The sequence below is a fragment of the Strigops habroptila genome, chromosome 23 (assembly GCF_004027225.2).
Source record: "Strigops habroptila isolate Jane chromosome 23, bStrHab1.2.pri, whole genome shotgun sequence".
NCBI classification, from domain to species: Eukaryota; Metazoa; Chordata; class Aves; order Psittaciformes; family Psittacidae; genus Strigops; species Strigops habroptila.
The window spans coordinates 2,183,543-2,209,943 of record NC_044299.2 but is presented as its reverse complement, the minus strand read 5'-3'; the positions used below and the strand labels follow the sequence as shown (position 1 = coordinate 2,209,943).

Sequence of the window (26,401 nt, the reverse complement as noted above, 5' to 3'; positions counted from 1 at the left end):
CTGAGGTCCCCCAAGGGGCTGTGAGTGGGGCTGGGGGGGAGCTGGGCCCCTCCAAGGGGCTGTGAGAGGGGCTGGGGGGGAGCTGAGGTCCCCCAAGGGGCTGTGAGTGGGGCTGGGGGGGAGCTGGGACCCCCCAAGGGGGCTGTGAGTGGGGCTGGGGGGGAGCTGGGTCCCCCAAGGGGCTGTGAGAGGGGCTGGTTGCTCCCTGGGGGATAGAGAATGGAAGAAGGGGGCTGTGAGCGCTGGGGAGTGGGGCTGGGGTTGTTGGGAGGGGGGCTGGTGAGCCTGGAGGGGGGGGTCTGAGAGTCATGGGGGTCCCGCTCCTTTCCCTGCCTGTCCCGCTCCCAGCCCGCCCGAGCCGCCGGCCTGGTGTCACGTATGAAGCACCGTCAAGGAGCTGATCCTGCCGCCCCAATGGACAACTGGGAGGGCATCGAGGAGCTGCTGGCCAAGCTCTGGGTGAGCTGGGGGCGGGGGGGCTCTGGTGCTGTGGGGAGGGAGGACCCTCCTGCAGCACTGGGGTCTGACACCTTCCCCATCCCCAGGCAAGCCTCTCGCCCACCCCGGGAGCCGCCGGCGGCGCCAGCCAGGCCTCGCGGCTGCGGAAGAGCCAGGCCTGTGACCGGGTGCTGCGGGTGTGCGTGGAGCAGATGGGCAAGCCCGGGGGCTGCCCCGCCAGCACCGGCCGGCTGCTGAGCGTGGCCGAGGCCGCGTGCCAGGGCTACGAGAGCGCCGGGCCCCAGCCCGCGCCCCTCTACCTGGAGAAGATCCTGTACCACCTCCTGAGGAACACGGCCGCCCGCGGCGGCGGCGCCTGCTGGAGGGTGGCCGAGCTCCTCCGAGCCCGGCTCCTGGCCTCCCAGCCGGGCCAAGTGCCCTCCAAGGACTTCAAGGCCATCGCCTACAGCAGCTTCAGCGTGCTCTGGAGAGGGGCAGAGTCCTTGGCGGAGCCCGACCGGCCGCAGGAGGAGGCTCAAGCTGTCCTCTCGGTCCGCCTGCGAGCCCTGCGCTTCCTCCTGCTGCTGGAGCAGGATGGGGAGGCTTTGGCACCGCTGCAGCCCCCCTTCTTCACCTCCCAGACAGCTCAGCAGGCAGCTGCTGCTGCTGCCTTGTACGAGGCCCAGCAGGAGCCATCCTCAGCTTTCCTTGGCCAGCAGCTCGGGGACTGTTTGCTTGCGGTGCTGCGGAAGGAGGCGGCGGAGCCTCCCACCCTGCAGCAATCCTGCTGCTTCTTCGAGCTCACCCTGGAGCAGTGCCGGCACCTCTGCGGGGGCAGCCGGCACAGGGAGGCCAAGGAGGCAGTGAAGGAAGCGAGGGGCTTCCTGGGGGCCAGCAGCAGCTCCAGGAAGTCCTTCAGTGCCCCCCTCGCCCTGCTGGAGGCCGGGGTGCGGCTGAGCCAGGCGCTGGCTGACGGCGCCTGCCCGGCGGAGCCGCTCTTCTCCCAGGCTGCAGCAGCTCTCGGGGACGTGGCAGAGGCCTCGGAGCAGCTCCTCAGGGTGCTGGCTGAGAGCTGCCAGTTCATCAGCTCCTCCCTCGGCGAGTGCATGAGGAGGAGCAAGCAGCAGCCCTTCAGTCGGGAAGATGTGCTCGACCTCTGTGCATTCACCGAGGGGAACTGCCGAGTCCTGCTCCGGCTGCTGGAGAGGGTAAGGCTGAGGCTGGGAACGGGGTGAGCACAGAGAATGGTCCATCAGAGGCTCTGTGAGCACCTGGAAGGTTCATAACCCTGCTCCAGGCTTGATGCTCCCCTTAATCCATCAGTGGAGTGTCTCCAGCACCTCCATTCTGAGCAGCAGTGCCCGGTGCTGCCCAGGCTCTATGGATGCTGCTTTTCTCCTTCCAGTATCTGAAGGGGGCTACAAGGATGCTGCAGAGGGACCTTCATCAGGGGCTGGAGTGATAGGACAAGGGGTGATGGGTTCAAACTGAAACAGGGGAAGTTCAGGTTAGATAGAAGGAAGTTCTTCCCATGAGGGTGCTGAGGCACAGGGTGCCCAAAAGTGGTGAATGCTCCATCCCTGGCAGTGCTCAAGGCCGGGTTGGACAGAGCCTTGGGTGACAAGGTCTAGTGGAAGGTGTCCCTGCCCACAGCAGAGGTGTTGGAACTAGATGATCTTAAAGTCCTTTCCACCCCAACCCAGCCTGTGGTTCCCTGCCTGGCCCAGGTTCCTCCTGAGGGTGTCAAACAGAAGCTGATGGTGAAGCAGCTCCTGTACCGCAGCCTCCAGCTCTTTGCCAGCGTGGCCTATGACACCTTCCAGTGCTCCCAGGTACTGGTGGTGGAGGGGACAGCCTCTGGCACTGCGGGTGGGTGAGACCTTTGTGGCACTGGGTGGCTGCTCCCTTCAGAGACAACCTTGGTGCGGTTGGAAGGGGCTTCTGTGTGGGCTGTGGGTCCTTGGCAGCCTGTTGCCTCGTCCCCACAGCCATTGCAGGGCTGGCCAGGCCTGGAGCAGCTCCCAGCGGGCTGCAGGAGGAGCGTGGAGCAGATGCTGGAGGCACTGGAGGGGCTCTCCGAGAGCGAGCAAGCCAAGTACCTGGATGTCACCGGTCAGTGCCGCGGCGGGTGGCACCAAACCCGGCTCCTTGGCCATGGTTTGGGTCAACCACAGTCACAACACTCGGGGTCTGTAGCTGGGGGGTGACGAGGGGGTTCTCTGCTACGCACAGGACGTGGCTGGTGGGGCTGGGCAGGGGGTGACAGTCCCTGGCTGGACAAGGAGAGGGGTCCTTCTGTCTCCAACACATCTTTAATGGTTGGCTTTCCCTTGTGGCAGTGTCGTGCACCTTCAAGCTGGCGTACATCTTCTACAGCCAGAACCTTCACGAGGAGGCCAGCTCCATCTGTGAGCCCCTCTGCAAGGGGCTGCAGGCAGTGGATGCCTATGCGTGCCCAGAGATACCCCCAGAGAGGGTAAGTGCTTGTCTGCGCTTCCGGCAGTAACGGGGCTGAACTGGGCACTCTGCTCCCAGTGCCAGGGGAGCAGAGGAGAGGATGGCACCAGCTTTTGCTCCTGGAACAACCCCAGTTCTCTCCTCCGAGCTCTTCTCTTTGCCTGGGAAGGGAGCAGGAGGACAGGACGTGGGACGCAGGGAGTTTGCTCCCGCGGGATGCTGACTCCTGTTCCCTGTGCTCTCCCTGCAGCTCCACAAGTGCTTCAGGCTGCAGGTCGAGAGCCACCGCAAGCTGGGCTGGCTGGGGAGGGCCCTGGCCTCTGTGGAGCAGTGGCTGGTGGCACTGCGGGGCCGCACAGGGGACCTGCTGGCAGAGCCCATCTCCCTCTGGGTCCGAGTCAAAGCCGAGGCTGGGAAGCAGGGGCACGAGGAGCTGCGCCTACGGTAAGACCTGGGCTGGGTGTCCCAGGCTGTTCCCATGCTGGGACCATGGGGGTGCTTCTCCCTGTGGGACCACTGCAGTGTGCAGAGCCCCAGCCGGTCCCAGGGGTCAGAGGGGCTGGGGGCTTCATGTCTCATGGTAACCAGCTCAACGCTCTAAATCCCATCATGGGTACGGATGCACGGTGCTGTTTGTGGGAGCTACAGGAATAGAGATTTGGAATTGCTGTTGGTAAATTCACTAACTGCATTAGCACTAAAATTCAAACTAGCCAACAATTGAGCTCATACAGGAAAACAAATTAGACCAAGACAAATCTTGCTCTTCTCTGCGGAGGAGAGAGGAGCAAGCGCCTGCACGTGTGGGTCATATCCTCATCAAGAAGCTCAAATGGCCAATTTATACTTTCAAGGCCAGGTTGGACAGAGCCTTGGGTGACATGGTCTAGCGTGAGGTGTCCCTGCCCATGGCAGGGGGTTGGAACTGGATGATCTTCAGGTCCTTTCCAACCCAAACCACTCTGTGATTCTACACTTTGAGAAGCGGAGGTGAGGCTGGAGTCACATTCCTGGCTGTGGTCAAAGCAGGGGGAGCTGCTTTCTCACCCTGCTGTATTTGGTGTGTGAATGAGAGATAAGGAGAGTCTTGGCTGCATCCCTGGTACCCAGGGGCAGAACAGAGCCATGACACATCAGCATCACTCCCTCTTCCACCCCGCTGAGGCCACCTGACCTCCAGCACCCACATCAGGGTCCTGCAGCTCATTGCTCCCTTCAGCACATCTCTCAAGGCCTTGGGCCTCATCCCCACACCCAGCTACAGCTCCCATTCCCCCTAGGACCCTGAAGGAAGGCTTGGAGGGGCACAACCTGGACACAGAGACCTTGGTGACCGTTCTCTTTGCGGAGCTGAAGGCCTACAAGACCATCCGAGGTGACACGGGGCAGGAGCGCTACAACGTGCTGTGTGACGTGCTGGAGCTGTGCTCGGAGCAGAGCGGCCGCCTGCACCAGCGAGCTGTTGGCCTGACAGAGCTGGCCCAAGTGTTGTGCTACCACAGCTACTCCCAGCAGACTGACTGGTGGGTGCACACCGGCAGCTGGGGCCATCTCCCAGTGTCCCCGAGAGTCCCCAAGGAGCATTCGAGGGCCCTCAGGGGGAGTTTTCAGGATCTGGAGTGTTACTGCTCTGACTCTGCACCATTTGGGGTCCCTCCCCTCAAAATGCTCCAGGGGTTCTGTGGGCTGAAGGCAGTTTCTAACCCCTCTCTCTGGCAGCTCCTCCCTGGACTCTGTCCAGGAAGCCTTGAGGCTGCTGGAGCTGGTGCCCAGGAGCACCCAGAACCGGGACCAGCTCCTCGATGACCGGGCGCAGGCTCTGCTCTGGCTCTACATCTGCACCCTGGAGTCCAAGCTGGAGAAGGTGCGTGGGGGCCGCAGAATGGGGCTGCGGGATGCCAAAATGGATCTGGATCCAGATCTGGAAATGCTCTGGGGGCTCCATGCACGTGTCAGGTGCCCTCCTCAGCCATGCTGGCAATGCTCAGCTCTGCACCAGGGCCACCAAAAGCCACCCTGACCGCGCTGGAAAGCACATGGTGTTCTCATAACATGCTGCCTTCTCCCCCTCTGCAGAGCATAGAGAGGGAGCAGAGAGCCAGAGCTCAGGGGCTGAGGAACCTGGATGACTTTGAGCCCAATGATCTCAACTACGAAGGCAGGCTGCTGGAGGACAGGTTCCTATATGATGGCATCTCCTTCAACCTGGAGACAGAGGCCGGTGAGGACGCTGGCGGGTTGGGGCCCTTTGTGAAGAGCCTTTGTCTGGAAGCGCCTGGGTTTGGGTCGGGGTGTCACAGACCTGTGGCGTGTCCTCAGCTCTGGCCAAAAACCTGGATGATGCCTTCGCCTTGTGGAAGCAGCTCCTGGCGACGCCGGGCGTCCCGGCTGTGCGCAGCCCCGAGCAGAGCGTAGCCTCCCTGCGCCTTCTGGCAGCTCTCTACAGGCTGATGGGCAAGGTAATGCTGCTGGGGAGGGGGCTGCTGGGACATCAGCCTCCCCAGGCTCACAGAGCCCCTCTGACGTGGGCTCTGAGTGTAACTGGGGAGGGTTTCCTGCCCCACAGCCTTTGCAGGCCCTGGAGAGCTACCTCCTGGTCAGAGCCCTGTGCAGTGCTCTTGGGGACAGCCTGGGCACAGCCAGTGCCCTGTGCCAGGTCACCAAGCTGCTCTTCCAGCTGGAATGTCCCAGCTATGCCCAGGTAAGTGTGGCAGGGAGGGAAGGGGCCATGGGGTGAGCTCAGCTGGCCCTGTGGCTGCAGCCCTCACGCTGCTGTGGTGTTTTCCAGCTTTTCCTGGAGGAGACAGAGTCCTGCCTGCAGAACGCCGACAGCAGCGACGATTCCTACGTGGTGCTGCAGCAAAGCTGCCTCCTGCTGCGCAGCCGCCTGTGCTGTGTCACCCACAGGGTGAGGCTCCTGCAAGGCCTCCTCTGCCTCAGGAGCAGTGTTGGAGGCCAAGAGGAGGCTGCAGCAGCTGCTGTCCTCAATATGAGGACGTGGAGCTGTTGGAGCAAGTCCAGAGGAGGCCACGAGGATGAGCAGGGGCTGGAGCAGCTCCCGTGCAAAGACAGGCTGAGAACATTGGGGCTGTTCAGCCTGGGGAAGAGAAGCTGCGTGGAGACCTCAGAGCAGCTTCCAGTGTCTGAAGGGGGCTACAAGGATGCTGGAGCGGGACCCTTATCAGGGACTGGAGCGATAGGACAAGGGGTGATGGGTTCAAACTGGAACAGGGGAAGTTCAGGTTGGAGATAAGGCAGAAGTTCTTCCCTGTGAGGGTGCTGAGGCGCTGGCACAGGGTGCCCAGAGAAGCTGTGGCTGCCCCATCCCTGGCAGTGTTCAAGGCCAGGTTGGACACAGGGGCTTGGAGCAACCTGCTCTAGTGGAAGGTGTCCCTGCCCGGGGCAGGGGTTGGAGCTGGAGGAGCTTGAAGTCCCTTCAACCCAAACCATTCTATGAGCTCTATCTCCATACCTGCGGCGAGGGATTTTGGGCATGGAGATACCCTGGCCCACAAATGGGGGCTCTTTCTCTGCAGATTGAAGAGGGTCTCACCCTACTGCTGAAGGTGCTCCAGAACATGGCTCTGCAAAAAGCCTCAAAGGTGTGGTACCTGCTGCGAGCCCACGTCCTGCAGCTGGTGGCCACCTACCTGAGCCTCCCCCTTGCCCGCCTCTCGCTGGAGCTGCGGCAGCAGATCTTTGTGCAAGGTGAGCTGCTGGGGGATGTTTAAACCCTCCTGGTGAGCACCAGGCTGGCAGGGGCCATGGGCACAGCTCCATGCAAATGTTTTACCTCTGGGCTTCTCCAAACCAGCCCGTTTGGGGTGAGGAGAGGGGATTTGCTGGGGCTGGGGAGGGTCTCGGCCGGTGCTGATACCCAGAGCTGCCCTCACACAGGATGGAAGACACCCAAGACAGCTCTTGTTGAAGCCCAGAAGCTCTTCCGCAGCATCATCCTCCTGCTGATGGGCAGCAGCGTGCTGGGATGTCAGGGATCAACAGCATCTGAGGGCCAGTTTATGGATTATGGTGAGTTGGTCTCTCCTGTGGAGCAGAACCCAGCTGCTCCTCCACAGAGTCGGGCTCCTTGCCTGTGTCTCTGTGAGGAGCAGCTCTGGTCACCTTCCTGTCCTGCCTTGCAGGGGACAACCTGCTGCTGAAGTGGCAAGTGCTGGCTGACGTGCTGGCCTGCTCCGAGCACCTCGTGGCTCTACTCAGCAGGTTGGAGGTGGTGTGTAAAGCCAAAGCCTTCTGCCTGGAGGCCGTCAAGCTGGCCATGAAACTGCAGGCCACGCGGTGGTGAGCTGGCCATGCAGGGGGAGAACAGCCTGGGCAGGGGCTTGGGGGGTGCTTGGTTAGGGGTGAGCTGCCCTGTGACCACAGGGGACGTTGGTGTCTGCGCCCCTTTGGTGGGGGACTGGCCCTGGTGGGAGGGTTTGGCATCTTCTCAGCTTCGTCTGGAGCAAGCATCTGCTTTGGGGAGTGTTATCCCATGAATTCATCTTGCCAGGTCTGATGTGGGCTCCTTCCTCACTGCCCATCAGCTTCCTTCCCACATGGCCCTGAGGGCTGTTGTGGGGGGGTTCCCCTGAGGGCTGTTGTTGGGGGGGGTTCCCCTGAGGGCTGTTGTTGGGGGGGGTTCCCCTGAGGGCTGTTGTGGGGGGGTTCCCCTGAGGGCTGTTGTGGGGGGGTTCCCCTGAGGGCTGTTTTCCCCCCTAGGTGTACTTCCTTCCTGGTGCTGAAGGCCCAGCTGGAGCTGCAGCAGAGCGAGCTGGAGCTGAGCCACTCGGACCTGCAGCAGGCTCTCTTCCTCCTGGAGCCTGACAGTGGTGAGTCCCTGCTCTGGCTGGAGGAGGGCAATGGGGCAGGTGAGCCCCAAGCCTGGGCAGCTCCAGTTTGGGCTGGGGTGAAAGATCTGCCTTGTGCAGGTGCTCCCAATGAGCCAGGAGGGTGCAGAGGTGGGGGGTGACTCTGAGCCGTGTTTTGGCTCCTTGAGCGACTCTTCCAGCCACTAAAGGCATAGCTGGAAGAAGCAGCATCATTGGCTCTGGCTTCCTGCACCCCTCCTCGGGCTGGGAGGGGGTCAGGGCTGAGTGGGGAGGACACACAAAGAACCATCCCTTCCCCTTGCAGAGTTGAAAACCAGCAAGGAGCAGCAAGGCCACATGAAGCTCCTGCCCGGGAAGGGCAAACTGGAGGGCAGGAAGAAGCAGGCCCCCATCTCTGAGCCCCCTGGAGAAGAGGACGGTTTCCTGAAGGGCCCCACGCTGGCGTTTGTGGCCACAGTGAGTGGGCCGGGGAAGGCGGATGCTCTCACTGCCTCCCCGGAGCTGAAGCCTGCGAGGAGGAAGAGACTGGCCTTCCTCAGCCACCCCCCAGCCTGCCCCTGCTGCCTCTGCTCCGACCTGTGCCTCTCTGCTCTCTGCCTGCGCTGGCTGCTCTCCTGCGCCCAGGCCGAGCTGGCAGCGGGCAGCACGGCCAAGGGGCTGGGGCTGCTCCGCGCCGTGGTGCCGCGCTGCGCCGCCGTGGCCGCCCGCTTCGCTGCCGTGCTGCAGGACAAGCTGAGGGCCACCTCCACCAGCCACGACCCGCCTGCTCTGGAGCTGCTGCACGATCTGGTGGCCACTTGCTATGCCACGTTGGCCCTGCAGAGCCTGGCCAGCCCCCGCCTGGCAGAGGAGCTGGAGATGGGGTTGAAGTTCTTGGTGTCCTGCAGACCCCACGTGCCCAGCCTGGAGGTCTCCAGGGCCAGCCTCCTGCTTGCCAAAGCCACGGCCACCTTTTGCCACCCGGTCTCCAAGCATGGTGACTCCATGGATGGCATCTTTGCCAGCTCTTGGAGCCAGCAGCTGCCCACACCGGCTCTGACGGAGCCTGAAGTGGTGGCTGTGCCCAAGGCCCTCAAGACGGCCAAGGCTCAACCCCGAAGGTGCAAGAAGACAACCTTGGCTGCGGCTGCGCCCAAGCCCAGAGTGAAGAAGAGCCAAAGAACAAAGCCCTTGGCTGTGCCAAGCACTGAGGATGTGTTTGCTCTGGGTGACCTGGACACTGAGGTGCCGCCCATCATCATCCGGCCGGTGCCGGTGCCCTGCACCCCGCACCAGAGAGCGTGTCCCCCCACCAAGGCGCGCGCAGCCCCTGGCCCCAGGACACCCTTCACCATCTTCAGCGAGTCCTCCCCACCAGGCAGCAAGTCCCAGCTCCTGCGGGCACCCAGGGTGCTGGGGAGAGTCAAGTCCCGCCTGCAGGTGAGTGGGGAGGGAGGTGAGGGGCAGCTCAATGTGCCCAGCACCAGCCCCACCACCCCCTGTCCCTCTGCTCCAGGTGACATTCAGCGATGACAGTGACTTGGAGGATCCTGAAGCGGGGGGGACCCCCACAGCTTCCCACAAGCCTTCCTGCCCCCAGAGAGCTCGGTCCCCCCGGCCCATGAGGTCCAAGGGGAGCTCGCAGGGGCTCAGCACCCGCAGCAGCTGCGCCCAGCCCCGCAGAGGGCGGCCGGGCACCCGCAGGGCCGGGGCTGCGGAGGAGCGGAGGGAGCGGGCGCCCCGCAGGGCTGCCAGCACGAGAGCAGAGGAGGAGCGGGAGCTTCCCAGGGCCACTGAGGCAGAGGAGAAGATGGAGGAAGAGCTTCAGATCAGCTTTGAGGTGCTGCAGGACTCTGAGGAAGAAGCCAAAGCCCCAGGTGAGCGGGGCTGCCCCAGCATTGGGGGGTGTTGCCTTCATGCACCCCGAAGCAGCCGCAGCGGGTTGTCCCCACCAGCGCCAGGGACGAGGTGTCTCCGTCTCTCCCCACAGGCAGGAGGCAGCAGCCTCGGCGCAGGCAGGAGGGTGCAGGCAGGAAGCAGGAGCAGCAGGAGGCTGGTGAGGACGTCCCGGCAGAGGGGACCCTGCCCACGGCTGGTGGTGAGCACCCGGCGCGGTGTGCTGGGGAGGTTTGGGTGCTGGGGAGGGAAGCTGAAGCTGAGCCTGTTGAAGTTGGTGGCAGCTCTGCAAAAACATACTTAAAATGAGTTAAAACCACAGGCAGAGGGTAAAAGAGCTGAGGAGGAGGGAGAGGGGCTGCTCCCCAGCGCTGGGGAAAGGGTTTCCAGCTGGGCTGGTAACTGGTGGGCAACTTCCATGTCTTTATCTTGACCCATGGTGGGGTTTGTCCCATTGCCTTGCCACTTCCTGAGGATGGGAAGTGGGTGAGGGGCTGGGTGGGCATCAGGCTGCTCACCAAGGGGAGCACGGGGCTGCTCTGAGCTTCCTGCACGTGGGGTGCTGGTCTTCAGCTGGGAGCTGGGGGGTGTGCTGGGGACACCATGTCTGTCCCCTCTGCTCCCTGCTCCACGTCCCCTCACCACCACTTGGCATTGCCTGAGGGCTCCGTGACTGATCCTGCCCTGGGGTCCTGCTGCTTTGTCCCTTCCAGATGTCTCCTCCTTGGACACGGTCCTCGAGCTCCTGAAGGACGCTTTCAACTGCCTGAGCCACTGCCCCCCCAGCGCGCTGTACAGCCACCTCTGCCAGCTCCTGGCTCTGGGCACGGGCAGCCAGGACCCCCTCTCCACCGCGTACCTGCTCTCCGAGTCCCTCTCCATCACCACCCGCCACCAGCTGCTCGGTGTCATCCACAGGAAGATCCAGTGAGTCCCGCGGTGTCGTCCCCCCCGACACCCCCATCACGGAGAAGGGGCTCCCCCGACACCCCCAGAGCCCCACCAGAGGTGATTTTGGGATGATTGTTCCCTTCTGAGTGTCTTTTCCTCCACAGCAAAGAGAAGAAGTCAGTGGGGGACGTGGCTGAGCAGCTCAGGGGGCTCTGCCTGCAGGAGGGGAGCACTGGCCAGCGCAGCCAGCACCTCGCTGACCTCGAGAGGCTCTTCATGTTCAGCTCCACGGGGCTGGGGGCTGAGGAGCGGGACAGGTTTGGGATGCAGCTGCAGCAGATCCCCAGTGGTAAGAGCTGGTGTGAGCCCAGGCACCAAGGCAGCTCATCACCCAGGAGGGTGCTGGGTGACACGGGGGTGCTGTCCTTATGCTCTGGGTGTGACTTTCAGGGGTGACCGTGTGCATGTTGACCCTCGCCAGCACCCAGCCCGGCTCTGTAGGGGACACGCTGCTGCTGACACGGCTGGAGAAGGGCAGCACCCCCGTGAACATCCGCATCCCCACGGCGCTCACCAAGGTGAGGGCAGGGATGGGACAGGGGCAGCCCCACCATAGCAGGGCCTCAGGTCACTGCTCCCTTCCTCCTCCAGGCCCCACTGCGCTCGGTGCTGAAGGATTTTGACACCATCCAGAAGGAGCAGAAGGAAGCCAACACCTGCACAGACAAGCAGGACTGGTGGATGCGTCGTTTCGAGCTGGACCGCAGGATGAAGGTGGGGGGAAAACCACCCCGTGGGGTGTATTTTGGACAGGGTTTGGGGTCCAGGCCCCCTCTAGTGACTCTCTGACCTCTTGCAGAGCCTCATTGAGACCCTGGAGCTGCAGGTGCTGGGCTGCTGGAGAGGGGTCCTGCTCCCCAGCAGCCCCGAGCCCAGCCTGGCAGAAGAAGCCGCCCAGTTGCACCCACAGCTCCGCCAGTGCGGCTGGAGGGACGCGGATCCCACCCTGCTCAAGGTGCTGGGCTGGGGCCGGGCTCGGGGGAGCTGAGCCCCTGCCTGGCCCCTGCTCACCCCGTTCCTGCTGCCCCCAGGCGGTGCTGAACGCTGCTCCCCTGCTCTCCCCCTGCGATGTACAAGCCGTGGCCTTGGGCCTCTGCTCGGCGCAGCCCCGCCGGGCCCAGCTCCTCTTGCAGGAGGCGGTGGAGAAGCGGAAAGCCCGCGCCAAGCAAAGCAGCAGCTCCCTCGTCCTGGTTCTGGATAAGGTGAGAGCCCTGCCCTGCCTCGCCTCCTCCTGCCTCTGCTGCCTCCCTCCTGCTCACACCTTCCTCCTCCTCCTCCTCTCCCAGCACCTGCAGAAGCTGCCCTGGGAGAGCATGGCGTGCCTCAAGGCTGTGCCCGTCACCAGGCTGCCTTCCCTGCGCTTCCTGCTCAGCTACTCCCTGGCACAGAAGGTGAGAGCATGGGGGGGACCCCCCGTAGCACAGCCCTGGGGGTGGGGGGGATCCCCCGAACCTTGCCCTGGGCCAGGACCCACCCGTGTCCCCCCTCCTGCAGCAGGCAGGCTCTGTGCTGAGCCGCGGCGTGAACCCCAGCAGCACCTTCTACGTCCTCAACCCGCACAGCAACCTCAAGGGCACTGAGGAGCGATTTCGGGGCTGGTTTGAGAGGTGGGTGAACAGCTCGGGGAGGGACTGCAAGTCTTGGGGGGGGTGATCTGTGCCCCCCCCCTCCAGCCCATCTCACCAGCATTCCCACAGCGAGCCCGGCTGGAAGGGGGTGACAGGAGCCGTCCCAAGCCCGGAGCAGATGCAGGCAGCCCTCCTGGAGCACGACCTCTACATGTGAGCGTCATGGGGCTGCTTGGGGGCACCCTGGGGGGGTAGGGGGTGGCACCAAGGCTCACCCAGGGGTGCTTTCTCCCTGTAGCTATGCTGGGCATGGAGCAGGCGCCCGCTTCCTGGACGGGCAGACCATCTCCCGGCTGGAATGCCGCGCTGTCACACTGCTCTTCGGCTGCAGCAGCGCCCTGCTCGTCGTCAGAGGCAGCCTGGAGGGCTCCGGCATCATCCTCAAGTACATCATGGCCGGCTGGTGAGTTATGGGGGGGTCTCTCTGCAGTGGGGCGGGGGGGAGGGAGGCTTTGCATGCCCAGGGTGGGATCTAAGCCCCTTGTCCCTTGCAGCCCCTTCGTCCTGGGGAACCTGTGGGATGTGACGGACCGGGACATGGATCGCTATGCACAGGCGCTGCTGGAGGGCTGGCTCAGGGGGGGCTCGGGGGCACCACTCCTCGACTACATGGCCCAGGCCCGCCAAGCCCCCAAACTCAAGTACCTCATCGGGGCGGCCCCCGTTGCCTATGGGCTGCCCGTCTGCCTGCAGTGAGGGCTGGGGGGTCCCGGGGGAGGACACTGAGGACGTCGGGGGGTGTTTTATGTCTTATTTATTTTAACCAAAGTGCTTTTAGGGGTCTGTTCATTAACAATAAAGCTGCTGCTCTTTGCCCTGTGTCCCCCCAGACATGTTCCCCCTTCCCTTCCCCATTTACCCTCAGTCCCCACAGCTGGACCCCCCAGGGAAGGTCACTGAGGCTCCTGCTCTCCTCCTCTGCTGCTGGACAGGACCCAGAGCCCCCACTCTTTGCTGTTGCCCCCCATCCCTTGTTGGTTTGGGGGGTCCTGGGATGGGGGGGATTTGCTCAGGGGTCCTGTCCCAATGCACTGTGGAGTTTAGCCTCGGCCCTTGGGGGGGGGGGGGCACCTGAGATGTCGCTCCCATGGGATGGACACGGACCCATTTCCTATGGGGGTTTATTGGGATGCTGGAATGTGCCCCCCCCCCCCAACACACACACTCCCAACGTTGGGGGGGGGGGCTGCTGCGTCCTTCCCCCGCCCCTCCAGCCGCCAGGGGGCGCTGTGGGGCGGAGCAGCGAGAGGCGCGGGCGGCGCCGGAGCGTCGCGGCGGCCCAAGATGGCGCAGCCGGTACCCGCTGGGGAGCTGCCGCTGCCGCAGCTGGAGCTGCTCAAGGGGCAGCTCGACCAGGTCCGGGGGGGGCGTGTGGGGCGGGGGGGAACTGCTGCGGGTTCAGTGGGGCTGCTGTGGTGCTTGGCTGGGAGGGGGATGTGTGGGTCTAGCCTAGGCCGTGGGGCTGGGGTTGATGTGTGGGGCCTGACTGGGCTGTGGGGTTTGGAGGGGATGTGTGGGGCTGGGGCTGAGGGGGATGTGTGGGGCCTGACTGGGTGGGAGGGGATGTGCTGGGCTGTACTGGGTTAAACTGGGCTGTGGGGTTTAAAGGGGGATGCGTGGGGCTTGACTAGGTGAGGGGGGCTGAACTGGGGTTCAGAGGGGAGGGATGGGGGCAATGTGGGGGGCCTATACTGGGCTGTGGGGGTTGGAGGGGATGTGTGGGGCCTGACTTGGGTGGGAGGGGCTGTGCTGGGCTATATTGGGCTGAACTGGGCTGTGGGGGTTTGGGGGGATGTGTAGGGCTGTGGCTGATGAGGCAGGCCTGTAACTCAGCTGCGGGGTTGGAGGGGATGTGTGGGGCTGGGGTTGATGTGTGCGGCCCGGCTGGGCTGTTGGCACTGGGCTCCAGGGAAGCACTGGGGGAGTGACAGGCCTGGAGCTGAGCAGGTGAGCTGCCTCAGCCCCACAGCCCCACGTGTGACCCGGGCTTGGGGCCCCGCCTGATCCCCCCTTCCCGGTCCCCTCCCCATGCTCCAGGAGGTGGAATTCCTCTCGTCCTCCATCGCCCAGCTCAAGGTGGTGCAGACCAAGTATGTGGAAGCCAAGGACTGCCTCAACGTGCTCAACAAGAGCAACGAAGGCAAGTGGGGTCCCCCCGAGGCCGGCACCCTCCTCCCCGCCGTTGCTTCTTGCACCCCCAAAGTGCTTCTTGCACCCCCAAAGTGCTTCTTGCACCCCCAGGGCTGAGACAGACCAAGCCCTGCTCTGAGCAAACCCCCCTGAGCCCCGTGTCCCCCCTCTTGGGGCCAGCGGGGGGGGGGGGCAGATGTTCCACCACCCTCCCCAGATGTTGAGGTGCAGCCCCGCGGGGCTCCCCTCACTCTTCTCCTCGTCTTTCCCCAGGGAAGGACCTGCTGGTGCCGCTCACCAGCTCCGTATCCTTTTCCTGCTGCCAGTTCCCACCCCTCGGGGCTCTCTGTGCCAACCCTCTGGCATCCCGGCACATCCCGGCTCCGTTCCCGCTTTCCCAGCGGAGCCACGGCCCCCTCCCGGTTCCCATTCCCTGCTTTCCCTGACGCCCTTCCCAGATGTACGTCCCCGGGAAGCTCTCGGACGTGGAGCGTGTCCTCATTGACATCGGCACCGGCTACTACGTGGAGAAGGTGAGGGGATGGGGGGGGACACTGGGGTTTGGGCCTTGGAGACCCCCCCTCACCCCCTTTTCTTCCTTTCCCTCGTTCAGGATGACCTCCCTGTCTGGGGGAAAAGGGGATGGAAAAGAGGGTGAGGGGAAAAAGGGGAAACTTCCCCCCCCCCCCCCCCTTCCCACCCCTTCTTCTTCCCCCAGGATGACTTCCCTGTCTCGGGGAAAAAGGGGGTGAAGGGGAGAGAAAAGGGGGGTGAGGGGAAAGGGGAGAAACCTTTCCCCTCACCCCCCTTTTCCACCCTCACCCCCCCCCCCTCCCCCCCCCCCCACCCCTTTCCCCCCCCCCAGTCAGCCGACGACGCCCGGGATTTCTTCAAGCGGAAAATCGACTTCCTGACCAAGCAGATGGAGAAGATCCAACCGGCTCTGCAGGAGAAACACGCCATGAAGCAGGGTGAGACCCCCCCCCCCCAGCTCCCTGCCTGCCCTGGGGGGCCCCCAGCAGCCCCCCCTGACCCCCCGCTCTCCCCGCAGCCGTGGTGGAAGTGATGAGCCAGAAGATCCAGCAGCTCACAGCCCTGGGAGCAGCACAAGGAGCCACCACCAAGGCATAGCCTTCACCCTCCCCTGGGATGGAGCAGAGGCCGGGGGGGGCCGTGGGGCGCTGCCCCCCCTTCCCTGCCTCTCCCTGTCCCCATTCCCTGCTGGCTCTTCCCAGCGGTGCCCAGCAGCACCAGCCCCCCCTTTTTGTAAGCAGCACGGAATAAATGGGACTTCTCAATGTGGGGCTCTTTGGGAATGGGGCTGGGGGGGCTCTGCCCCCCCCTGTGGCCGCACCACTTGGAGCAGCCTCATCCCGGGAATGCCGCTGCTCCAGGAATCGCCCCCTTCCCCCCATCACGCTCCATGTTCCCCCAAAGAGAAGAACTTTATTCCCAGTCCAGCCCCACTCCACTGGCACAGGGACCCCCCCACAGCTCCCACCCGGGTCCCTCCCCCTGTCCCCCCCATATCTACATCCATGGGGCCACCACCTGGGGGGGGCACCAAGGTCTAGCCCAGGGCCACTGGGGGCAGTGGGGTCTGGTGGGGCTTGAGGCACCTCGTCCCCTGCCCCTGGCAGTCCGTGTGTCCTCTGGGCTGTCACCTTGTCCCCCCACCCGCAGCTCAGTCCATGTGCCCCAGCTCCATGTCACCTCAGCCCCTGCCTCTGGCTCAGTCCATGTCTGTTGAGGTGTCACCTCGTCCCCCTGCCCATATATCAGTCCGTGTGCCCCCCAGCTCTGTGTCACCTCACCCCCATGCCCGCAGTTCAGTCCATGTGTCACCTGTTGAGGTGTCACCTCATCCTCCTGCCTGTAGCTCAGTCCATGTGTCCCCCAGCTCCACGTCACCTCATCGCACATCACCTCATCCCCCTGCTTGCAGCAGTCCCTGTGTCCTCTGTTGAGGTGTCACCTCATCCCCCTGCCCGCAGTTCAGTCTGTGTGTCCCTTGTTGAGGTGTCACCTCATCCTCCTGCCCATAGCTCAGTCCATGCATCCCCCATCAGAGGTGTCACCTCATTCCCCCGCCTGCAGCAGCCCCTATGTCCTCTGTTGAGGTGTCACCTCATCCCCCTGCCCGCAGTTCAGTCTGTGTGTCCCTTGTTGTGTCACCTCGTCCCTGCCCCTGGCCCAGTCCCTGCGCCCCGGCGGCGCCCTCAGGGCACGAAGAGGGGCTTGTGGATGCGCTTGTGGCGGTTGAGCGTGGCGCTGCGGGCGAAGCTCTCCCCGCACTCCACGCAGATGTAGGGCTCGTGCCCGTGCGCCTGCGCCCGGTGCCGCTCCAGCTCAGCACCATCGCGGCAGCTCTGCCCGCACTCGGGGCAGGCCGGGGCCTGGCCGCGGGCGGCGTGGACGCGCTGGTGCTTGAGCAGGTTGGTGCTCTGGGCGAAGCCGCGGCCGCACTGCGCGCACCGGTGGGGCCGCGCGCCCGAGTGCGTGCGCTGGTGCTTGATGAGGTTCTTGCTCTGCGTGAAGCTCTTCCCGCACTGCCCGCAGCTGTAGGGCTTCTCGCCGGTGTGGATGCGCTGGTGCTGGATGAGGTTGGAGCTCCAGCTGAAGCTCTTGCCGCAGTCCCCGCAGCGATACGGCTTCTCCCCGGTGTGGGTCCGGCGGTGCTGCACCAGGTGGGAGTTCTGGCTGAAGCTCTTCCCGCACTCCCCGCACGTGCTGGGCCGCTCCCCGGTGTGAGTCCGCTGGTGCCGCAGCAGCTTCGACCAGTGGCTGAAGCTCTTCCCGCACTCGTTGCAGATGAAGGGGCGCTGGCGGCCGCCCCGGTGCCGCGTCCCCCCTTCCTCCTCCTCCTCCTCGCCGTAGCCCCCCGCTGACGTGGCGGCGCCGGAGCTGGGTTGTCCCCCCCGTTTCTTGGCTTTGGGGGGCAGGGGGCTGTGCGGGATGACGGTCTGGATGATCTCGTGGGGCAGCACCTCGTCCTCGCAGTCACTCACGATGCCGTCATCAGCTGCAGGGAGGGGAGAGAGAGGCTGGGGATGGAGCTGACACCCCGCAGAGAATCATCAAACCCCAGCCTGGGTTGGGTTAAAGGGACCTTAAAGCTGCTCCAGCTCCAACCCCTGCCCCGGGCAGGGACACCTTCCACTAGAGCAGGTTGCTCCAAGCCCCTGTGTCCAACCTGACCTTGAACACTGCCAGGGATGGGGCAGCCACAGCTTCTCTGGGCACCCTATGCCACCGCCTCAGCACCCTCACAGGGAAGAGCTTCTGCCTCAGAGCTCATCTCAATCTCCCCTCTGGCAGGTTAAAGCCATTCCCCTTGGCCTGTCCCTCCATCCCTTGTCCAAAGCCCCTCTCCAGGTTTCCTGGAGCCCCTTTAGGCACTGGAGCTGCTCTAAGGTCTCCCCTTCACGCAGCAGAGGGGCAGGATCCCCTCCCTGAGCTGCTGCTCACGCTCTGGGGGTGCAGCCCAGCACACGGGGAGTTCTGGGCTCAAGCACACACTGAACCCAGGTCATGGGGAGCTTCTTGTTGGTCCATGGGTAGGGGACAACCCCCCCAGGGATGGGACCCCCCTCCCCAGCCCCCCCTCGCCCCCTCCTTACCGATGTAGACCCTCCGGACCATGTCCCCCTCGTCCGAGTCGTGCAGCTCCACCACGCAGGGCTCCTCCTGCTCCATGGGGGCAGCCGGCGGGGGGCTGCGGGGCAGGGGGAGCCCTCAGCATCCCCCACCTCACACAGGGGCCCCCCAACCCCGGCCCGAGACCCCCCCAGGCTCCCAAACCCCATCCCCAGTTCCTCCCGCACCCCCTTTGGCTCAGGGTGAACCGGAGCCTGGCAGGAGCCAGGGAGAGCTGCTGTTGGGGGCAGGTCCCTCTGTGCCCCCCTCGTATCCCCTTGTGCTGCCCCAGGTCCCTCTGTGCCCCCCCAAATCCCACTGTGCTTCCCTAAATCCCTTTGTCCTGCCCCAAAGCCCTTCATGCCCCCCCAAATCCCTCTGTGTGACCCCAAATCCCTTCATATTCCTCCCAGTCTCTCTGTGGGACCCCAAATCCCTTTCTGCCCCCGCAAATTCCCCCGTGCTCCCCCAAACCTCCCCATCCTCCCATGTTACCTGCGCTCAGGGCGGTTTTGGGGGGTCCCGCTGCTGCTCCCAGTGCTCCCCACGGCTCTGCCCTGGTGCTGGACCCCAAAACCTGGGGGGGGGGGAGGCACGGACAAGGGAGGTTACAGCCCCGCGGGGGGGGGGTGTCACTTGTCCCCCACCCCATGGACCTGCCCCCCCCCATTCACCCTCCATAATAGAGGGGCTGTGACACCCCCCGTGCCCCCCCACTCGGGGTCCTGCAGCACTGGGGGGGGTGTGGATCCGTCCCGGGGGGTCCCGGTGCAGGGGGGGGGGGCTCCGGTGCGGGGGGGGCACAGGGACCCCTCCGAGCATCCCCGGTTCTGGTCCCGGTTCCCCCCGTGCCCCCCCCCCCGCTCACCGGCCCCGTTGCGGCGGCTCCGCCGCTTCCGCCGCTCGCCCGGCCCGAGGGGGCGGCGGCTCCGCGGGCCCGGCCCCCAGGGGGGGCTGGAAGGGGGGGGGTACCCCCGGTACCACCCCCGGTACCGCCCCCGGGCGCGGGGCTGCGCCCACAGCGGGGCCGCAGCACCCCAAGAGGGACTGAACCCCCCGAGGTGCCTGCACCCCCCTATTGCGATGCTTCGTGCACCCCAAAAGTGCCTGTATCCCCATCCATGGTGCCTGGAGCTCCCCAAAAGAGCCTTAACACCCCCCCCCGGCGCCCGGTGCACCCCAATAGATGCTTGTACCCCCTCCTGTGGTGCTTCGTGCACCCCAAAAGTGCCTGTATCCCCATCCACGGTGCCTGCAGCACCCCAAAAGGTGCCTGTCCCCCCCTAGGGTGCCCGGGGCACCCTAAAAGGTGCCTGTACCCTCTTCCTGTGGTGCCTGCAGCACCCCAAAAGAACCTTAACACCCCCCCCAGGGTGCCTGGAGCTCCCCCAGGTGTGTCTGTACCCCACTCATGGGCTGCCTGGAGCACCCCAACAGTGCCTGCATCAACCCCAGCATGCCCAGTGCACCCCAAGGTGCTTGTACCCTCCTCCCAGGTTGGCCGGTGCACCCCAAAAGTACCTTCACACCCCTCCTAGGATTCCCAGTGCACGCCACAGGTGCCTGTACTGGTCCTCTGGGGTGCCTGCTGCACCCCAAAAGTGCCTGCATCCCCCCCAGGATGCCCAGTGCACCCCAAAGGTGCCTGTATCCCTTCTCCATGGTGTCTGCACCCGCGGTCCCCCAGCAGTGCCTGTACCACCCCGAAGATGCTCAGTGCACCCCAAAGGAGCTACATCCTCCCCAGGGTGCCCCGTACACCCCAAAGGTGCCCACAGTCCCCCCTTGGGGTGCCCCAGAGGTGCCCGCTGGATCAGAAGATGTCCACACACCCCCAGGAAGGTGCCCCCCAAAGCTGCCCAATGCACCCCAAAGCCACCTGCACCCTCCTGCCACAGAGCAGGGTGCACCCTAAAGGTGCTCTTGACTCACTCAAATGCCTGGTGCACCCCAAAGGGGCTCATGCACCCCCAAAGCTGCCTAGTGCACCCCCCCAGGCTGCTGAGGACACCCCAAAAGTGCCCAGTACACCCCCAGATTGTCCAGTGCACCCTAAGCTGCCCCCCCCAAAGCTGACCAATGGCCCCCAAAGCCACCCAGGGCCCCCCAAAGCTGCCCAGTGCGGGGTGTCGGGGGGTGCTGGGTCCTCTCCCAGGGCCCACCCCCCCTCGACCCCCCCCCACCTCCTCCTGCCAGCACCTGGGGGGCAGCTCAGGGGTGTTTTGGGGGGTCTGTGGCTTTTGGGGGGCTAAAGCAGCCCAATCCGCAGCCCAGAGCTGCACCCGCAGGGGGGAAACTGAGGCACAGCGCCGCGACCCCCCCATAGCCCCCCCCGCGTGTCCTTTGGCCCTAAAGGGGGGCCCCACATTGGGGGGCTGTCATGGAGCCGCTCCCCTTATTAGGGGGTTGGGGAGGGGGCGAGCTGAGCCCCCAACACATCAATGGGGGGGACAAGGGGTGTCGGAGCATCGCGCCGGGGGGGGCACGGGTGCTGCAGGGCTTTTGCCCCCCCCAGCTCCCCCTTTCCCCCCCCACCCCCTCCCCTCTCCCTGCCTCAGTTTCCCCCCCCCCTTTACACCCCGTTGATTCCCGGGGGGGGCCGCGGCGCCGGGGCCGAGGGGCACAAAGGAACCGCGAAGCCCCGGGGGGACCCCCCCACCCAGCACCGCTCCCACAGCGGCTCCGCAGCCCCGGCCCGAGATGGGGGTACCCCAGTTCACAGTGGGGGGGGGTGTCCCGTCCTCCTGCATCCTCCTCCCCCCCCAACCCCAAGGGCAGCGGCTCATCCATGTGTGTCCCCCCCCTCCAACCCAACCCATCGCCGCCGGCCCCCGACTCACCTCCGCGGGGCCGCAGCACGGGCTGGAGCGCTGGGATGTGGGATGATGGGCGCAGGGGTTGGGGGGGGCCCCGGTGAAGGGTCTGGGGGGGCGATGGGCTGAGCGCGAGGCTGGTGCAGGGGGAGGCCGAGAACAGGAAGGTCCCAGCGTCATCCCATTCCCCCGGCCCCGCCGCCGCCGGATGCGCTTTTCCCACTCGGAGCAGTGAAAACACAAGGGGGGGAATCTCGGATAAAGAGCAAGGGGGGGGTCCCCAGCCCGCGACACCCCCAAACCCCACAGCGAGCGATGCGGGGGGGGGGGGGGTGTCGGTCAGCTCCTCCGGTGACGGGAAATCCGGGATTCAGTGCTGGATTGGGGGTGTTTCTATAACCGCTCCGCTTGGAAAACGTTCCGGGGGGAGATTGGGGGGGGGATGGATGTAACAGGGCTGGTTTTGGGGGGGCAGGGGACGGAGATGAGCAGCCGGATCCCCTCCTTCCCCCCCCCACCCCCAATCGCTTTGTGTAACGGTTCCGGCTCCAGCCCCGCGTTTCCCGCCCCCCGGCGAAGGAAAATGGTTGGGAATTGTGCAACGAGGCCGGAGCGGGAGCGCGGGATCAGCCCCAGCGCCGGGGCTGGGGGGGCTCAGCACCCGCTGAGCCCCGGCAGGGCCTGGGGGTGCAATGGGGGGATCCGGGGGGTCCCCCCGCCCCTGCCCCGGGGCGCTGGGTGCCGCGTTCGGCGTGTGCCGGGGCCGCTGCGGGATCCGTCCCCGCGGGCACCGGGATCGGCTCCAGCCGCGGCAGAGCGGGAGGACGGGAAAATCCTGCCCATGGCGGCGCCGGGATCGCGCCATTGCCGCGGCCGCCGCCCCGTCCCCGGCGCTGACACCACCCGGGGGGGCCCCACATCCCCACGGATGATGCTCAGGGAGCGCCGCTGCTCGGGAACCGTTTATTGAGCCCATCGGCGCCCGCCCCCCCCTCCCCCCCGGTTTGGGGGCGCTGAACCCCGGCCCCGCTCCCGCCCGACCCAGCCCCCGGCCCGGCGATGCCAGTGCCCACTGGTGGGGATGCGCCCCAAAGGCATCTCCATCCCGGTGCACTCATCCCAGTGTCCTCATCCCTATCCCAGAGTCTGCATCCCAGCATCCCTGTTCCCATCCCAGTGTTGTCATACCACTGTCACCAACCCCATCCTTGGTGTTCTCATCCCCATCCCAGCATCCCTGTCCCGTTCCAGTGTTCCCATCCCAACATCCCCATCCTGGCATCTTCGTCACCATCCCAGTGTCCCCATCCCAGCAGCCCCATTCTTGGTGTCCCCAACCCCATCCCAGCATCCCTATTCCAGCATCCCCATCCTGACATCCTCCTCCCCTTCCCTGCGTCCCCAGTCTGGCATTCCTATCCTGGGGTGCCCCTGTCCCCATCCCACTATCCTCATCCTGGTGTCCCCATCCCGGCATCCCCATCCCTGGTGTCTCCATCCCCATTCCAACATCCTCACTCCAGCATCCCCATCCTGGCACCCTCATCACCATCCCAGTGTCACCATTCCCATCCCTGCATCCCCATCCCAGCATCCCCATCCCCATCTTTATCACCATCCTGGCCTCCCCATCCCCATCCCAGCGTCTCCATCACAGCATCCCCATCCCAGTGTCTCCATCACAGCATCCCCATCCCAGTGTCCCCACCCTGGTGTCTCCACCCTGATGTCCCCATCCCCATCCCAGTGTCCCCATCCCCATGTCCCCATCCCCATCCCTTCCTCCCCATCCTGGTGTCCCCATCCCAGCGTCCCCATCCTGGATTTTCACCATCATCCTGGCCTCCCCATCCCCATCCCAGCATCCCCATCCCGGCAACCCCATCCCATTGTCCCCATCACACAACGTGAAGCTTCTGGTGCCGGCGGAGCTGGGCCTTGTGCCGGAAGCCGTCCCCGCACTCGGCGCAGACGTGGGGCCGCTCCCCGGTGTGGGTGCGCCGGTGGCGGATGAGGTTGGAGCTGACGCTGAAGCGCTTCCCGCACTCCCCGCAGCCGTAGGGCCGCTCCCCGGTGTGGGTCCGCTGGTGCTGGATGAGCGCGGAGCTCTCGCTGAAGCGCTTCCCGCAGGCGCCGCAGCCGTAGGGCTTCTCGCCGGTGTGGATGCGCCGGTGCGTCACCAGGTTGGAGTTCTGGCTGAAGCCTTTGCCGCAGGCGCCGCACGTGAAGGGCTTCTCGCCCGTGTGGGTGATCTGGTGCCGCGCCAGGTCCGAGCTGCGGCTGAAGCCCTTCCCGCACTCACTGCAGATGGTGGGGCGCAGGCGGCCCCCCCGCAGCCCCACCAGCTCCCGCAGCAGCCCCAGGCCCCCCGCTTGTGCCGGTGCCTTGGCCGCTCCACGTGCCAGCGCTTTCCGGCGCGGCCGCGCTGGACACATGGGAGAATCCCTGCCCGAGGCCGGCGGGATGAGGTGGGCTGCAGGAGAATCCCTGCCCGAGGCCGGCGGGATGAGGTGGGCTGCAGGAGGATCCCTGCCCGAGGCCGGCGGGATGAGGTGGGCTGCAGGAGAATCCCTGCCCGAGGCCGGCGGCATGAGGTGGGCTGCAGGAGAATCCCTGCCCGAGGCCGGCGGGATGAGGTGGGCTGCAGGGAGAGGAGAGCTGGGCACCAGCAGGACGCACCGGGATGGGTGGCACCGAGGGCAGGGGGGGCCCAGGGTTGTGTCCCCGTTGGGCCATCCCCATCCCCTTTGCCCCTTTGTCATCCCTCTGTCCCCTTATCAATCCCTCTGTCCCTTCTCCATCCCCTTTTCCCCTTCTCCATCTCTACTTCCCCTTCTCCATCCCCTTTTCCCCTTCCCCGTTCCTTCTTCCCCTTCTCCATCCCCTTTTCCCCTTCTCCATCCCCTTTTCCCCTTCTCCATCCCTTTTCCGCCTTCTCCAACCCCTCTTCCACATCCTCCATCCCTTTCTCCCTTTCTCCATCCCTTTCCCACCTTCTCCATCCCATCTTCCCTTTCTCTATCCCCTCTTCCCCTTTCCCTCTTCCCCTTCTTCAACCCCTTTTCCACCTTCCTCATTCCCTTTTCCCCTTCTCCATCCCTTCTTCCGCTCTTCGTCCCCTTTTCCACATTCTCCATCCCTCTGTCTCTTCTCCATCCCCTCTTCCCCTTCTCCATCCCTTTTCCACCTTCCCCATCCCCTGTCCGGTTTGGGGACAGCAGTGACACCCCTGTCCCGCTCCCGAGCCCGGGTTTAACTCCTGGTGCAGTCCCTGCTCCATGTCCCCCAGCCCGGGATGCAGGAGGAGGTTCCCCGGAGCAGGGGATGGGGACAGCGTGTCCCCGGGCAGGGACAGGCGTGTGGATGGCACCACCCGGGGGGACCCGGAGCCCAGATTCCTGCTGCAAACCACGGCTGGGGTTGGGGTACCAGGAAAGGCCACGCTGCGGGAGCAGGGTGTCCCTGCACCCCAAGATCGGATCATCACCATGCCATGGGATTGGGACATCCTGCACCCCGGGATCAGGAGATCCACACAGGATGAGAGCAGGACATCCCTGCACCCCCCCAACCTGGGCATCCCCACACTGTGGGGTCAGGACATTCCTGCACTCCAGGATTGGATCATCCCCGTGATGTGGTACTGGGACATCCCTGCATCCGGGATCAGTGACCCCCTGCCACAGTGATGGGGGATCCCTGCACCTCCAAATTGGGCCCCACCACACCCCCACAGCAGGGACATCCCTGCACCCTGGGACTGGAGCATCCCTGTGCTGTGGGGCTGGGACATCCCTGCACTGTGGGATTGAGGTGCCACAGGAACGGGGTACCCCTGCACCCCAGGATTGGGACATGCCTGTGCCACAGACATGGGACATCCCTGAACCCCCAAATCAGAGCATGCCCTCACCATGCATCGGGGACATCCCCATGCTGTGGGGTTGGGGTACCCCCATGCCACAGGACCCGGGTACCTGCACCCCAGGATCGGAGCATCCCCTCCTTCTGCAACCAGGGCAACCCCATGCCAAGGGATGGGGGCACCCCCACACCCTGGGATCAGGATAACCCCATGCCATGGGAATGGACATCCCTGGATCCCTTATGATACCCCCATACCCCAGGATCGGGGTACCCCATGCCATTGGAATGGCACATCCCTGCACCCCAGGGCTGGGACACCCCCCTGCTGTGGGATCCTGGTATCCCCATACTCTGGGGTATCCCTGTGCCATGGGAATGGAACTGGGGTACCCCCATGCTGTGACATTGGGGTGCCCCCATGCCATGGGAATAGGACATCCCCCCATCCCTGGGGCACCCCCATACCCTGGAATCGGGGTAGCCCCACACTATGGAAACAGGACACCCACACGCTCCAGGATCAGCATCCCCCCCCCCCCCCCCCCCCCCCGGACTGGGGGTTCCCCGTTCCACATGGTTGCGGTACCCCCACATCGCTGGGTCTGGGCAGATCCACGGGGACCCCCCAGAAGGACTCAGCACCCCGCACCCCACATGGGCACACCCCGGCCGAGCCCCCCACCATGGCCAGGAGCCGCTTTTGGTGGGGGGGGCCCTCACCTGTGGGGGTTCCCTCCAGCAGCTCCCGGGGGTCCCGGGCGGACGCTTTCCCCTCCGCATCCATCGCTGCCATCCCAGCGCGCTCACACGGGGGGATCCTGACCGGGATGGGGGGGCAAAGAGATGGGGTGACATGGGGGGGGGGGTCCCATCCCATCCATACGTCAGTTTCTTGATGCGGGGGGGCACCAAGCAAGTGGGTTGGGGCTTAAGGCATCCCCATCGCGCACCCTCCCATCGTGACACCCCCCCCACCGCGACCCCCCTTTCCCCTCCTGGAGCCCCCCCAAGCTGGGGAAGGGGCCGCGCTCCCCCCGAGCATCGCCGCCATCTCGGGGGCACGGGAAGGGGGGAAAAGAGGGGGGGTGTCCCTGTTCTCCATCTTTTGGGGAGGGGGGGGTCCCGGCCCCACTCACCGCTGCAGCCAGCCCGGCCGGGGGGGGCGCGGGGGGGCCGGTGCGGAGCGCTGGAGCGCGGCCGCGGCGGAGCGGGCTCTCCTCATGGCCGCCCTCTGCTGCCGCATGGCGTGGCCCCGGCGCCGGCCGCGGGGCTCCGGGGCTCGGTCCCCCCCCAGCCCCGCCATGGGGGGCACGGCCGAGGGGGCGGGAGGACATGGGGGACCCCCCCCATGGGGTGTCTGGGGGTGATTTGGGGTGTGTGACCCCCCCTCATGGTGTGTCTGGGGGGGGATTTGGGGTGTGTGCCCCCCCCATGGTGTGTCTGGGGGGGGATTTGGGGTGTGTGACACCCCCATGGTGTGTCTGGGGGGGGATTTGGGGTGTGTGACCCCCCCATGGTGTGTCTGGGGGGGGATTTGGGGTGTGTGCCCCCCCCATGGTGTGTCTGGGGGGGGATTTGGGGTGTGTGACACCCCCATGGTGTGTCTGGGGGGGGGATTTGGGGTGTGTGCCCCCCCCATGGTGTGTCTGGGGGGGGATTTGGGGTGTGTGCCCCCCCCATGGTGTGTCTGGGGGGGGATTTGGGGTGTGTGACACCCCCATGGTGTGTCTGGGGGGGGATTTGGGGTGTGTGACCCCCCCATAGAGTGTCTGGGGGG

The 26,401-nt window shown here is 65.3% G+C and overlaps 3 protein-coding genes across 3 annotated transcripts; 2 read left to right on the top strand and 1 right to left on the bottom strand.

Annotated features, from left to right (window-relative positions):
• Window positions 1-575: 575 nt before the first annotated feature.
• On the top strand, window positions 576-12,992 carry ESPL1 (extra spindle pole bodies like 1, separase; the record flags this gene model as incomplete). The annotated part of the gene is made up of 29 exons (XM_030510314.1): window positions 576-1,646; window positions 2,166-2,270; window positions 2,427-2,550; window positions 2,778-2,914; window positions 3,146-3,339; window positions 4,176-4,418; window positions 4,615-4,759; window positions 4,972-5,116; window positions 5,215-5,354; window positions 5,462-5,596; window positions 5,684-5,803; window positions 6,432-6,603; window positions 6,793-6,924; window positions 7,038-7,194; window positions 7,615-7,724; window positions 8,029-9,143; window positions 9,220-9,580; window positions 9,694-9,801; window positions 10,313-10,526; window positions 10,655-10,839; window positions 10,941-11,068; window positions 11,142-11,264; window positions 11,350-11,505; window positions 11,582-11,752; window positions 11,837-11,941; window positions 12,045-12,157; window positions 12,248-12,331; window positions 12,417-12,581; window positions 12,673-12,992. Coding segments are annotated over 29 exons (6,360 nt in total), but the record flags the coding sequence as incomplete, so codon positions are not given.
• A 275-nt stretch (window positions 12,993-13,267) lies between these two features.
• PFDN5 (prefoldin subunit 5) lies at window positions 13,268-15,606 on the top strand. The gene is made up of 6 exons (XM_030510322.1): window positions 13,268-13,534; window positions 14,216-14,318; window positions 14,582-14,613; window positions 14,767-14,841; window positions 15,174-15,279; window positions 15,360-15,606. The coding sequence occupies exons 1-6, from the start codon at window positions 13,271-13,273 to the stop codon at window positions 15,437-15,439; spliced, it is 660 nt and encodes a 219-aa protein (XP_030366182.1). The 5' UTR covers window positions 13,268-13,270; the 3' UTR covers window positions 15,440-15,606.
• A 921-nt stretch (window positions 15,607-16,527) lies between these two features.
• On the bottom strand, window positions 16,528-25,927 carry LOC115618607 (zinc finger protein 316-like). Its single transcript, XM_030510313.1, has 7 exons — window positions 25,761-25,927; window positions 25,345-25,442; window positions 22,658-23,398; window positions 20,785-21,126; window positions 18,440-18,521; window positions 17,929-18,023; window positions 16,528-17,330 (listed from the first exon to the last, which is right to left on the bottom strand). Exons 1-7 carry the CDS (start codon window positions 25,925-25,927, stop codon window positions 16,528-16,530), a joined length of 2,328 nt encoding a protein of 775 aa, XP_030366173.1.
• Window positions 25,928-26,401: the final 474 nt, after the last annotated feature.

Excerpts from the sequence above, each read along its gene's own strand:
- PFDN5 (XM_030510322.1), top strand. The coding sequence starts at position 13,271 with ATGGACACGGACCCATTTCCTATGGGGGTTTATTGGGATGCTGGAATG. Across the intron at positions 14,319-14,581 it reads GCTCAACAAGAGCAACGAAG|GGAAGGACCTGCTGGTGCCG; the intron begins GCAAGTGGGGTC and ends GTCTTTCCCCAG. Across the intron at positions 15,280-15,359 it reads GAAACACGCCATGAAGCAGG|CCGTGGTGGAAGTGATGAGC; the intron begins GTGAGACCCCCC and ends CTCTCCCCGCAG.
- LOC115618607 (XM_030510313.1), bottom strand. The coding sequence starts at position 25,927 with ATGGCGGGGCTGGGGGGGGACCGAGCCCCGGAGCCCCGCGGCCGGCGC. Across the intron at positions 25,443-25,760 it reads CGGCCGGGCTGGCTGCAGCG|GATCCCCCCGTGTGAGCGCG; the intron begins GTGAGTGGGGCC and ends CATCCCGGTCAG. Across the intron at positions 21,127-22,657 it reads CCAGAAGCTTCACGTTGTGT|TCCCGGATTTCCCGTCACCG; the intron begins GATGGGGACAAT and ends TCCAGCACTGAA.